This window comes from Xyrauchen texanus, chromosome 3 (genome assembly GCF_025860055.1).
Source record: "Xyrauchen texanus isolate HMW12.3.18 chromosome 3, RBS_HiC_50CHRs, whole genome shotgun sequence".
Taxonomy (NCBI): Eukaryota; Metazoa; Chordata; class Actinopteri; order Cypriniformes; family Catostomidae; genus Xyrauchen; species Xyrauchen texanus.
The window spans coordinates 46,904,138-46,918,638 of NC_068278.1; the positions used below are offsets into that span (position 1 = coordinate 46,904,138).

Below are 14,501 nucleotides of genomic sequence, written 5' to 3' on the forward strand. Positions count from 1 at the left end.
CTCTCTCTCTCTCTCTCTCTCTCTCTCATGTGTGTGTGTGTGTCGCTGTGAGAGCACGGGTTTGAGTGGTTTACAAGGTTTTTTAGGTTTCAAACTGATAATTACAAGGGTATTATGCTATAAATATGGTTTATGAGGACATTTCTAGTGTCTCCATAATTCAATTTGATTAAAAAACATACAATGTTTTTTGAAAATGTAAAAATTAGGTTCAGGGTTATTTCGTACAGTATAAAAATGATCATGTCTGTGGAAAATCATAAAAATAGCCGCTCCAACACACACGCACATGTGTGTGTCTGTGTTTGTGTGTGTGTGTGTGTGTGTGTGTGTGTGTGTGTGTGTGTGTGTGTGTGTGTGTGTGTGTGTGTGTGTGTGTGTGTGTGTGTGTGTGTAAAAAGCCTCTGAAAATAGGGATAGGAAATATTCAAAGACAGCATAAGGTAATACATGCATTTCTATATGAATATAGGCACAGATATGCTCATGTGATTATTTGGTATTAATTCAGTGTTAAATATCAATTATGATTTTACATGAAAGGACGTGAGATGATTTATGTACAGTACATGTATTTATTGAGTAGAAAACAGAATGTAGTGCATTAACTTAAAACATTATGAAATATCTTATTAATATAAAGAACCAATTAATTTAAAAATATATATTCTATTCAAAAATTCAAATCAAACATTCAAGTACAAATTAGTATATTACACATGATAATTAAATGATTAAACTACAATTACTACAGCTGACAAAGCAGAATTTTTTGTTAAATGCTTCCAAGCAACTGAAAATATGTTCAGTCTTTTTCATGTTATATGCAAACCTTAATGTTTATACACATTTTGTTTATTTTCTATTAGAGAAAACAGAGTCCACCACTTGTACTTCCAAGTTCAGTCTCTTCACTGAGTGGAAATCTAGATACTGTTTTCCACCAAAAATACACAGCATCTAGGTGTGAACTGATGGATCAAATGTTTAGAGATAATGGGAGGTTCAAATAGTGAAGTCGTGAAGAACTATTCTGTTCTCCACAGAAGAGAAACTGTATATGTATTAGCACAAGCAAACTGGTCATCCAGTCACATCTGACCCAATCACTACATGGCAACATTGGAATATTTTCATAGAACCAGATTGCCAATAATAGTTTGAATCCCATTCTCAGTCTCTGCAAAAGGCGTCAATCATTTTTGGCCTTCTTTAGCCCCAGTCAAACCTCTGCCCCACCATTCTGAAAAATATTTGGTTGGGTACTTGTAGATATCGACAGAGTTTCTGGAATGCCTCATTGCTAAGTGGTGCATGTGGTCTTCCTTTCGACTCATCCAGGCACTTGTCTTGCCCCGCAGACAGCATACAATAAAAACCTTTTGTGATGTTGAAGTAGAAATTATCTGGCTTTATCCGAGGTGGAAGTTCCAAGAATTTCTCAGCTTTCTGGAGCTCAGGGAATGGATTCTGGATCAGTGCCTCTCCATCCACAATGTGAATCTGCTCCCTGGGAAAAACCTCCAACCATCTGGACAGGTGCTGGTAGTAAAAACTCCGCTGAAGGGCCTTGTAGTTGGGGTTGATGTGTCCTTGTGGCAGTAGCAGTTCTTCCAGTGGCTGATATGGCTTGTTCTGCTGAATTCTGTTGTGTAGAACTTGTGTATAATCTGACACTAGTCTCTCTGCTGGGTTGCGAACAATCAGCAGCAATTTCACAGCTGGATTTGTGGCCCATATCCTTTTTGGAGCTGGTGGTGCTGTGAAGTATCCAGGGGTCTTTTCCACTGTCAGCTGTCCAGGGAGGGTGATGGGCATCTGTGCACGGTACCAGTCAAGACCTTTCCGAAAGTTTTCCTCCAGGTTGAAGTAGTGGATCTCAGTTTTGGCTACCTCCACATCTGGGTGTAGGTTGAGCATCTCTAAAAGAGCCCTGGTGCCTCCCTTGCGCACTCCAATGATGATGGCTCCTGGCAGACGTTGCAAAGCAGTGGCATTGGAAGTTCCAGAAGGGGTTGTCGAAGTCACAGCGGTCAGAGTGGTTCGAAGTTGGTGTAGACAAACAAGCAGCTGAGCCTGGAGCAACAGCAGCAGGATCAAAGCCAGGAGGATCGTCCACAGCATGGCGTCAGTCCAGTCAGGTCAAGGGCGGCACGGGGATGCACACAAACAAACACACACAGCTGGAAATCACAAACACACAACAGTGGTTGATTTCTGCTGTTCCACAGCAGCTGTGCAGTCAATTTCTGAAATGGAAAATTAACAGGAAAATGTGCTATTAATTATACAATTTCAACATTTGCATGAAATAAAAAAAAAAACAGTTAACATAGTTAATGCATTATTTAGAGTAAAAAAACAAAAAACAAATATTAAATAATAATAACATTAAGCATAGATCTAAAATCTATCAAAAGACTTCAAATACATTTGAATAAAGTGTCGAAAAAATAACATGTAGGCTAAACACACACACAAAAAAAAATAAACAAAATAAACTTCCCTCTATTTCCTCAGTTTGATTTAATTAACAGAATTATTTAAACACAGAGAGAAGAAACGCATTAAACATTCATGAACAATAGCGCCTCGGAAATCACTGTGGGTTAATTCCCCTCGTCCCAACCCCACTGGAGCCCCAATGCTGCCCTCAAGTGGTCACAATTGGAACAACATTCAGAGCCCCAGTCATTACAATTAGGCTACTGGAATCTCACATGCTCATAGTATTGTTTACAATAACAATTTTAATATTTATTATATAGCACCTTTCGTAGTATCTAAAAGAAACTTACCTAAAAATTTAAAATAAAAAGTGAAAAATTAACAATTAAGAAATCCATAGTATATACGCAATAGAGAAGTATTTATAAAAATATGCGTAACATTAATGCATTTGGCAGATACTTTTATATAAAGCAACTTGCAGTGCATTCAAGATAATTATTTTCTCAATGAAGTTAAAACAAAACCTAACTGAAATTTCTCTGTAAAGATAATTAATGTAATTTTAATTAGTAATATTATTAATAAATTATAATTTAAAATAAATATTCTATTAATTGAATAAAAGTAACATCTGTAAATTTTTTTTTTTAAAAAAGCACTTAAAAGAACTAACCACTGTTTGTCTTTTGTGTCTTTTGTCTTTTTTTTACCAAAAAAATTAAATGGTTCCAAATGCGTTTGACTTTCTTTCTTAAGCCTAAAGTATACTTCGGCTGTCCATGTTGCTTATCGCCCCACGTACAGTATGCATGACGCAAATTTCATCATCAGCACAGTCTGCACGAAATTGAATGCTTTGTAATAAGAGTCCTTTTATGAGCGCATCGTCGTAGCATTCAGGCGTTGATTGTACAAAAAAAGAGCATCACAAAACAGTCGTAGTGCGCATGCGTGGAATGCATTCATATCCACTTGCATCGTCGGCACATCTACCAGTTGTTGACATTACTAAAAGAGTATCACAAAGCAATTCTAGTGGTCATGAGTCAGATGCATACATATTTGCTTGTGGTCAAAAGAGTACCCTTTGAAAGGCAGCACGAAGTCCCCATTCACTTTCATTGTAAGGAAAAAGATGCAATGAAAGTGAATGGTGACTGAGAAATAATGTGCAAGAAAACATAATGTCTAACATCTCCTTTTGTGTTCCACGAAAGAGGAAAAAGTTCAATGTGTTTGGAATAACATGAGGGTGAGTAAATGATTACAGAATTTTCATTTTTGAGTGAACTTTCCCTTTAAATTGTCTGTAACTACAAGTGAAGATTAATAAGCAGAGAAGGATATTGTAGCATAATGGCTGATCAGGACAACTGGCCATTTGAGGCATATATTTTCCCTTCCACTAAGCACAGGATAACAAAATAGTTAACACACCATTTCTGACCTTTATACTCTTTTAAAAACACACACTTGATTGCCTCGTTTCCTCACCTCACAGTTATAAATTCTGATGTTATCGTTCCCTGCTGCTGCCTGTGTCATGGGTTATTAATTTGCTCGTCATCTAGTTTTGAGCAGGCAGTCTTTGTAAATGAGCTGTGGTGTTGCTGTGTACCCTGTATAATTACACAGCTGGGAGTAAGTGTCGAGCCCTGTGGTCTTGCCACTCCGGCACGCCTCTGCTCAGCATCATCATCGTCATTAATTCTAAGCCTCATCAACTCTACCATTATGGGCCTGAGTGTCTGCTAAAGTCTCTCACTTTATTCCCTCATTTCACAGTTTTAATCTTTACAATGTGCTGTTTTGATTCCTCAGGTTGGGCTGCATGTTGGCAAATAACACAAAATGTCAGTTCTTTGACCTGATAAGCTTTTCTTTATTATCACACTCTATAGAACAGTATTCAGAATTGTGTTGACCACATGAACTGTCAGAAGCAATTGGATTTTTACAGGTATTCAACTTTGAATGATGCCTCAAGTCATGCAGGTTGTTAAAGGGCACCTATTATGACCCTTTTCACAAGATGTAATTTAAATCTTTGGTGTCCCCATAATATGTCTGTGAAGTTCAGCTCAAAATAACCTACAGATGACATATTACACCATGTTGAAAATGCCAATTTTTGGGTGGGAATAAAAACAAGCTGTTTGTGTGTGTGTGTGTATTTAAATGCAAATGAGCTGGTGCTCTCCGTCCCCTGTCCAGAATAGGGCAGAGTTTGGACATCTCTGCTTCAGATATCGAGACAGCATAAGCAATATGACTGACAGCGAAAATAGTGGTGTTCAGACCTATATGTTTGAACCGGAGTCAGACACTGATGAAGGAGAGACTCCATCAGAAACTTTGAGGAAGTTTCCTAATGGTTATTTGATACATTTATTTATTTGTTGTAGAAAATTTTCAGCAGTTTAGCAATGATGGATGAGCAAGACACACACACAAATATTGTTACAACACTCACTATGCGCTATAATGAAACAACACACACAAACAAACATGTCCGTTGGCAGTGTCCCTCCATCGAGGGCAGGGCCTGTACAAAGTGACATCACTTTGAACAGAATCTGCGAACAGCTTGTTTATTGATGGGGATTTAAAAAAAGGACTGGGTTTTATCATTATAGGGTGGTTGTGTACACACACTGCCCACACATTTATATTCAAACACCATGTAAATGTGAATTTTGCATTATAGGTTCCCTTTAAGGAAAGGTGTGCTATTACTTTTCATAGACTTAGCCATATCTAAATCACCAAGTCACCACCCTAGCAACGCCCTAGCAACCGTCTCTGTCAAACACACAGGCACAATGGCAGGGGTTGGAATTGCCTTTTTCACCAAGGATGTGCAAAGTGTATGTTTATCCTTATCAGGACTCACAGGCCTACAGATTGAGTCAGACTTCATGCAGTTAAAGTCAGCCTCTCCTTCTATCTCTCTCTCATTCGCACACACATAAACATCTCTAGTTGAGTACAAAAAGCTTGTGCCCGATAAACACACATTCAACTGTCACATCACACAGTGTGCATTCTCTTAATCCTCTTTCCAGAATGCCACTGCACACCAAAAGGAAACTACAGTAAGTTTCACACACACACAAACACAGATGCACACGCACGCACACACACACAAACAAACCTCTGATGATTTTCTTATACAGGTGAAACTCGAAAAATTAGAATATCGTGCAAAAGTTCATTAATTTCAGTAATTCAACTTAAAAGGTGAAACTAATATATTATATAGACTCATTACAAGCAAAGTAAGATATTTCAAGCCTTTATTTGATATAATTTTGATGATTATGGCTTACAGCTTATGAAAACCCCAAATTCAGAATCTCAGAAAATTAGAATATTGTGAAAAGGTTCAGTATTGTAGGCTCAAAGTGTCACACTCTAATCAGCTAAACACCTGAAAGGGTTCCTGAGCCTTTAAATGGTCTCTCAGTCTGGTTCAGTTGAATTCACAATCATGGGGAAGACTGCTGACCTGACAGTTGTGCAGAAAACCATCATTGACACCCTCCACAAGGAGGGAAAGCCTCAAAAGGTAATTGCAAAAGAAGTTGGATGTTCTCAAAGTGCTGTATCAAAGCACATTAATAGAAAGTTAAGTGGAAGGGAAAAGTGTGGAAGAAAAAGGTGCACAAGCAGCAGGGATGACCGTAGCCTGGAGAGGATTGTCAGGAAAAGGCCATTCAAATGTGTGGGGAGCTTCACAAGGAGTGGACTGAGGCTGGAGTTACTGCATCAAGAGCCACCACACACAGGCGGGTCCTGGACATGGGCTTCAAATGTCAAGCGTCTTACCTGGGCTAAAGAAAAAAAGAACTGGTCTGTTGCTCAGTGGTCCAAAGTCCTCTTTTCTGATGAGAGCAAATTTTGCATCTCATTTGGAAACCAAGGTCCCAGAGTCTGGAGGAAGAATGGAGAGGCACACAATCCAAGATGCTTGAAGTCCAGTGTGAAGTTTCCACAGTCTGTGTTGGTTTGGGGAGCCATGTCATTGGCTGGTGTTGGTCCACTGTGCTTTATTAAGTCCAGAGTCAACGCAGCCGTCTACCGGGACATTTTAGAGCACTTCATGCTTCCTTCAGCAGACAAGCTTTATGGAGATGCTGACTTCATTTTCCAGCAGGACTTGGCACCTGCCCACACTGCCAAAAGTACCAAAACCTGGTTCAATGACCATGGTATTACTGTGCTTGATTGGCCAGCAAACTCGCCTGACCTGAACCCCATAGAGAATCTATGGGGCATTATAAGAAAGATGAGAGACATGAGACCAAACAATGCAGAAGAGCTGAAGGCCGCTATTGAAGCATCTTGGTCTTCCATAACACCTCAGCAGTGCCACAGGCTGATAGCATCCATGCCACGCCGCATTGAGGCAGTAATTAATGCAAAAGGGTCCCAAACCAAGTACTGAGTACATATGCATGATTATACTTTTCAGAGGGCCGACATTTCTGTATTTAAAATCCTTTTTTTTATTGATTTCATGTAATATTCTAATTTTCTGAGATTCTGAATTTGGGGTTTTCATAAGCTGTAAGCCATAATCATCAAAATAATATCAAATAAAGGCTTGAAATATCTTACTTTGCTTGTAATGAGTCTATATAATATATTAGTTTCACCTTTTAAGTTGAATTACTGAAATTAATGAACTTTTGCACGATATTCAAATTTTTCGAGTTTCACCTGTATAGTTTTGCATTTATCCTCCTTAGCTTAGAGCAAACTTAGTCTCGCTTTTGTTTCCAGCTTGCAGTAATCCCTGTGCATGGCTATATGTGTGCAATGGACTCACTCATGAACACAGTGAGTTAGATAAGGTGACCAGATTTCTGAAATGAAAAATGGAGACATTTCAAGGTAAGTGTTAATGTGCTGAACTACTGTAAGAAATTATTTTGGTTAAACTTAAAAAAATGTATGTAACCTGGTTTCCTCAAAACGTTGAGTTCATTTCAAATTAAATTTGATAATAATATAAAATAAATAATAATTTGAATATAAAGGTCTAGTTAACTAACAATAAGTGGAATTAACTATTTAATTTACATTATATCAGTGCAGTGCCATTGTGCCATTAGTCTACTCAGTAAAAACAGATTATTATGTTATCTAAACAAATTAGTAAATCTAAGTAGATCTGGCAAAAATATAAAGTTATCAAATCATGGAAATATTTTTTTTTTCATTGTAGTGTATCACGCTGAATACTTGCCTATGTTTTATAATTTATAATTTTTAGTGGTCTTCTGTTTCATCTTCAATGAGTTCATTATTTTCTATGCCGTATAGATGACATTATGGCATACAAGTGGACTAAACATACATGTAGAATCAATGAGGAACTGTTGCAGCTGACTCCACAGAACAGGGGTCCCGCCCTTTGACCATCTTAATCTTGGAATATGCTGAAGAATGTAAACATTTAGCATCTAAAACATATTTTATCATATGACACAAAGATATTCAATATTGTATATAATGATTATAATAATCATCATAATACTGTTTTACATAACCGTTTGTGTATCTCACATGGACCTGGTTTTCTTAATTGCCATCTTTTATTTTGATCAAGTCTTATGTATAATGATGCTCCTTTTAACTCACTTGTTTCCCTGCAAGGGGTCATTTAACCTATGCTGTGATGTACTGACTTACTGTACATTTCTTTTTATTATTTTCTTAGACATTTTTATGTATTTTTCTATGTTATTAATGTCATATTCTTATTTTTAATTTATTTTGGGTATATGTTAATATAAATTAAAAATAAGAATTTTTGGGTATATGTTAATCCCCCCCAAGTCCTATTCGTCCGCCTCACCGTGTCGGGGGTGAAACAGGAGTCTGTCGTCGATGTACAGCGGGAAGCAATTCCTGGCAGGTTCAACCATGCTGAGAAGATGACAGACACCTGGCTAAGGACGAGGGCACAGACCTAGTGGCCTTGCAAGCCGAGGTCTGAACCCAACTGCAACGACAACGACAAACAAGGGCCTCAGTACCCTGCACGCCCCTGCGCCTGTTCTACGGCGGCGGAGCGATCCGGCCAGGGACGAGAGGCTGCTAAGAATCTCAGGTACCAGGCCGCCATCTGGATACCGACCAAAGGACCAGACTACCAACACCATGGCGCTCGACATTGCTACCTTCAACGCCAGGACTGTGTCGAATGAGGCCAACCTGGCTGCCATCCTGGAAGGCTTGAACAGCATCCGCTGCGACGTGCTCGGGCTGTGTGAGACCAAGCACCGGGAGCCGCTGCACGTGCGCCGCGACGATGGCAGGACGGTCATCTTGGGTGCCAGGGAAGAGACGCGACCTGTCGGTGGCGTCGGCTTCATTGTATCCAAACGATGGTCACGGATGATTGACCTGGTCGACGTGACCAACCCCCGAGTCGACGTACTCACCCTGCGCCTACACAACAAAGCCACCAACCGGATCGTGCAGACATATGCACCAACAGCAGCGGCTGTGGCCGAGCAAGATGAGGATGTGCTTGAGCAGTTCTACGAGGCCGTCGAGGCAGCCACTACCCCCGTGCCACCTACCTCGTCCTGATGGGCGACTTCAACGCCAAGGTGGGCAAGGGGTTGGATGGCGAGCGCTTTGTTGGCCCGTTCGGCAGCGGCAACAGGAACGGACCGGGCGAGCGACTGGTTGCAATGGCCGAGACCAACTGGCTGTTCATCGGCAACAGTCTGTTCAAGAAGCGCCCCGCCGCCGATGGACATGGATGTCTCCCAATGGAGAAACAACCAACGAGATCGTCTACGTCCTCTGCAGCCACCGCCGCATCCTGCAGGACGTCGCTGTCATCGGCCATAAGTTCTTTGACACAGGCAGCGACCATCGGCCGGTAAGGGCCAAGCTGGTCATCGATGGCAGGACCGAAAAGCGCGCACTGGCAGCCAGCAACCGGGCAAAGCAGCCGGCCACCACTGACCTAGCCGTCTTCCACATTCTGATCGACCACACCAACTGGGCCCAGCTTGAAGCCGACATTGACCAGGACTATGACCACTTTATAGGCCTGCTCAAGTCAAGCCGCGATGCAGCTACAGTGCCGACCAACAGCCGGGCCAGCCGAATTTCGGACGCCACCAAGGCCCTGATGCAGAGGCGGCGGCAGATGCGCGCTGACGGACCCACACACGTCGAGTATGGCCTGCTGTGTAAGCAGATCCGGCAGCAGCTCAAGACCGACCTTGACCAGTACAGACAGAGGTGCCTGCTGGCGACAGCCGAGGACCGCAAGAGCCTGAAAAAGTGCAGGCGGGCGATGCAGCAGCAGCGCGGCCAGATACCAGCACTGAAGACGGCCGACGGGCGGACGACCAGGACTCGGTCCGGCATTGAGGCCGAGTGCAGGCGCTTCTACAGTGACCTGTTCGCCAGCAAGGTCCCCGTCCCCCCACCTAACCTTCAGCTCGACCAGCTGCCGCCCATCCTGCCAGTGCTGGAAAGCGAGGTCCGACATGCAGTCGAGCAGGCACAGGCGGACCGGGCGCCCGGCCTGGACGGCGTTGAGATCAACCTGCTTAAGGCCGGCGGCCACTCACTTTGGACAGCCATGGCAGCCCGATTCAGCAGCTACATGGCACAATGCCAAATCCCCAAACAGTGGAAGACGGCCAAGACAGTACTGCTGTTCAAGAAGGGCGACCGCGAGCTGCTCAGCAACTAGCGGCCGATCACACTGCTGTCGGCCGTGTATAAGATCTCCACCAAGGTGCTGCTCAACCGGTTGGCCAAGCAGCTGGACGAACAGCAGCCCGTCGAGCAGGCCGGAATTAGATCTGGCTTTAGCACCATGGACCATGTGCAGGTACTGAACCAGCTGCTCGAGCGGGCCAGGGAGTATAAGATGCCGCTGGTCCTGGCCTTCGTCGACTACGAGAAGGCCTTCGACTTGGTCGAGATCAACGCCGTGCTGCTCGCCCTCCAACAACAAGGCATTGGGGACGAGCATGTGGCCCTGCTGCAGGAGCTGAACAGCAACTGCGCCACTACCATCACCCTGTTCGACCGGCCGCTTAACATCGAGGTCGGCCGCGGGGTCAAGCAGGGCGACACCATCTCGCCCAAGCTTTTCACCGCCTGCCTCGAGCAAATTTTCCGGCAGCTCAACTGGGACGAGGTCGGCATCAAGATCAATGGCCGCTGGCTCAATCATCTGCGCTTTGCTGACGACATCGTTCTGATAGGCTGCTCGGCAGTTGATGTACAGCAGCGGCTCGACCAGCTCAACCAGGCTGGCGCTCGGTGCGGCCTCAAAATCAATCTGGCCAAAACCAAGTGGATGCGCAACGACCAGGTGGCCGACACTACCCTTCATGTCGGCCAGCACCAGCTCCAGCAAGTCGATAGATACATCTACTTGGGCCAGGAGCTGACTACCGACCACAAGATTGGTCGAGAACTGGCACGACGACGCCGAGCCGCCTGGGTCAACTTTGGCTCAATTGCCGAGACGGCCACCAACAAAGCCATCGACCCGGATATCAGGGCCGCCCTATTCAACAGCACCGTCCTGCTGGCCATGCTCTACGGGGCCGAGACCTGGGCAACGACGGCGGCCGACCGACAAAAGCCCCCTCTGTTGATAAAAATAAACAGCACATGGTAGGCTTTGCTGCTCGGGATTTCTTGCAATGTATTTCACTATGAACGCTGTCTTGAACGCTCAGGGAAAATGGGGACATATATGGGGCAGTTCCAGTCAGGGACAGGCCGCCAAAAACCGGGACTGTCCCTGGAAAACGACGTCTGGTCACCCTATAGTTAGTCAAACACATACACTCACTCACAGACATATTCAAATGCATGCATGCACTACAAGAGTTTTGGCCTCACATAAAAGACGAAAGAGAACCTGCAGGGAAGGAGATCAAAGGGCTTCCTCATGTATATTAGCCTTTTATCTCAGTTCCTGATCCCGCTGGATTGTTCAAGGCTCGGTGTCATCAGGCATGACCAATGTACATTAGTAACCTTTCTTTGGTGTGTCTTACGTCTATAAAAAGATTCTTTAGCAAATTCAGCCTATTATTACTGATTGAGTCTTAGCACTGCATTGTTACCATATGTTTTTTGTTTGTTTGTTTTGTTTTTGCGTTTCCTGTTTTGTTTTGGGAGATTTTGCTGGTTTTAATGCACATTAGTTACCTTTGTTGTATCTGAAGTAGAATTTTCAAAGTTAACGCATTAACACATACATTTTCTTAACCCTGATTAATGCATTGTGTCATGCAATGACAGGGCGGAGGGCGGGGCCAGATCATGATTCTTCACACCTGGTCCCTTATCAGGCTAATCAAGCCTCCGAGAGGGATAAAGGCCGACTGCGGACGGTGGTGCGGCAGAGAGAGAGAGCATTTACGGGCAGCTGTCCGATATATGTGCGTGTTTGTGTCTTTTTATTTAATTAAATATAATTTATATTGTCAAGCCGGTTCTGGCTCATCCTTTCCCTTTTTCCCTTTACATGCATTTACCGTTAATAAAGCATTACCCAACATAAACACTGGTCAGAAAAGGGTCGGAACCACAAACATTCACAACAGCCATGTCAGTGATCAAATGATGGGGAAAGGATCTCGCAATTTATTGTGCAAAACAAACTAAGATGGGATAGAAATCAAGTAATTTGTAGCCCCTGTAATGCACAATTTAATTACCACAGAAGCACAGCAAGTCTCAACTCTCACGAAAATGAACTAGAAGGAGACGTTGTCTGCAAGCGCTTTTCATGTGGAGTTCAAAGCAGTGCTTGATAATTATGTTGATGCCCTGACACAAATCGTGAATGCAGCTTCACGATTGATGTAGCAAAGCAGATAGCCACAGTCTGTGAAAGATGAAGGCTTAACAGATTTAATGCACATTGCAATAAATACTCAACCTATGGCTGCATAGTTCTTTCATTCAGTCAAACTCCCACTTAGACTTAGGAAATGTTTAATGTTAGTTGAATTGGTGCTATTTTAGTGCATTTCTATCTTTATACTGTGGAAAGCTTTGTTTGGAAGATGTTAATAAAGCATTAAATTGTTACATATTGGTTTTTTTCTTTCCTAAGTAGGAAATAAGTGCATTTTGTCAGGAAAAGAAATATATACTGTTTAGGGTAACATTTTTGCACTTTCAAAATTTGCAATTAATTACGATTAACTATAAAAATATGCGATTAATCGCGATTAGGAAATTGAATTGACCGAAAGTATACATTTTTAGTTAATATATTTTAGCAAGTGAACTGTGACATATTACTGCTTGTGCTACCACTTGTTTGTTTCATTTAATGGTTTTTGTTTTGCACACAGGCAAATCTCAGTACAGTTTGTGGCATTGTTGAGATCTCTTCTGTAACCTGAGAATACTACTGTTTTTTTAGTAGTAGGGGGTTTACCAGGAAAAAGTCTTTAGGACATTTCCTGCAAGTTTAATTATTTAGCTTGCAGCCTAGATTTCAGTTGAAGTGAGTGAAACATGAATTTGTTAGAAATAGCCTGTGGATCACCAAATGAAAAGAGAAGCAAAAGAATTTGGCCCTTTCCCTAACAGGTGACTCATCAGCTGAATTGTCTCTCACACAAACAAATTCCCTGACACCACTCAGTGAACAGATAAATGACTTTCAAGCATTCACTAAGTTCTACTCTTTATCTTAGGTGAATGCAAATGGAGAATGAATGAGAGGATTAAACAGTGTCTGAGAGGATCTGATTGTCTCTGTCCTTACGCTGCTGCTGAAAGAAACAAAGAAAGAATGTGTGCAAAGTGTTTCATTGGATGCTACTGAAAGATCTCCTTTTATCTGGCCAATAGACACTGACCTTCAGTAAATCTGCTCGGTTTTTTAGCACACAGACACCCCACTGAGCTTTAAATTAGTCTCTTTATGAACCGCCCCGCACCCCAACAGTCTCTCACTCTTCCTCACTTCCATCTTTTTTTATTCCTCCCTCCTCTCTCTCTCTCTCTCTCTCTCTCTCTCTCTCTCTCTCTCTCTCTCTCTCCCATTTGCACTTGAAGATCTGGGTCAATCGAATCACACACTTTAAAGCCCCCTCTGGTCTGCATGTTCCTCGCATTGATAATGAGGAGTGAGTGGTGTGTATCGTGCTGTTTGTGTTGAATCTGAGTCGGGTGGGGGGGGTCTGGTACCAGCAGAAGGGACGCAGAGGGGGGATACAAGTGTTTCACTGTAATTAATGAAGTTGTTGGCATGGAGAACATGGCAACATCATTGGCAAACTATATTGCCATGTAAATGTGTCAGAGTTGGGTCAGGTTTAGCATATGGAAAGATGCAGGTAGATGAAAGAATTGAGAGCAAAGGATTGGGAGAGAAAGAGTTTAAAATAGGGTGAAGGAGAAATAAGCTAAAGAGAGTCTGAAAGTCTCAAATGAAAGCTTTTGGTTTGTATTAATTTATGGTCACCTTAATGTAACTGAGTAACTAATATTTACATGCCAAGAATCAATATATTTAGTTACTTTTTTATTTGATGTAAAAAGATTTCGGATTTTTCACAGGAAACTGACCGCAATTTATAAGAAGTTTGCGAAGGCGAAATGTAGCAGTCAACAAACTCTCAATTATTTATAGTACATTCATCCAAACAAAGAATATAATTGCGCAAAATCAATATAACCAATTTACTGTTTATAATCAATAAAACCAATATAAAATCAATATATGTATAATTGCACAAAACAAATCCAATGCATATGAATGAATAACAAGTGAGTAAAGATCACAGTATATCACAGTGTTGAATAAGTCATGTAATTTTTATTTGTATAGTGCTTTTCACAATACACATTGTTTCAAAACAGCTGCAGCAATGTCTGTAATGTCTAAAAGGCCTTAAAATCCCAAGTATAGAGTTTTATTGAAAATCTTGCCAAATACCTCTTAGCTGGGGGAGCCCATCCTCCTCTACACTAAACTATACTAATAATTATACTACACATAATTGTGATAATTATTTTGTGACCCA

The 14,501-nt window shown here is 42.1% G+C and overlaps 1 protein-coding gene across 2 annotated transcripts in view; it reads right to left on the reverse strand.

The window, feature by feature from the left end:
- Window positions 1-589: 589 nt before the first annotated feature.
- LOC127631119 (heparan sulfate glucosamine 3-O-sulfotransferase 1-like) overlaps window positions 590-14,501 on the reverse strand; it is a 31,294-nt gene continuing 17,382 nt past the window's right edge. The window contains exon 2 of one of the 2 annotated variants that reach the window (XM_052109122.1): window positions 590-2,183. In XM_052109122.1, the coding sequence (XP_051965082.1) occupies window positions 1,213-2,124 (912 nt within the window). In that variant the 5' untranslated portion in view covers window positions 2,125-2,183 and the 3' untranslated portion in view covers window positions 590-1,212. Of the gene's footprint in view, window positions 2,250-14,501 lie in introns of both variants that reach the window. The other variant, XM_052109116.1, reaches the window with a different exon arrangement.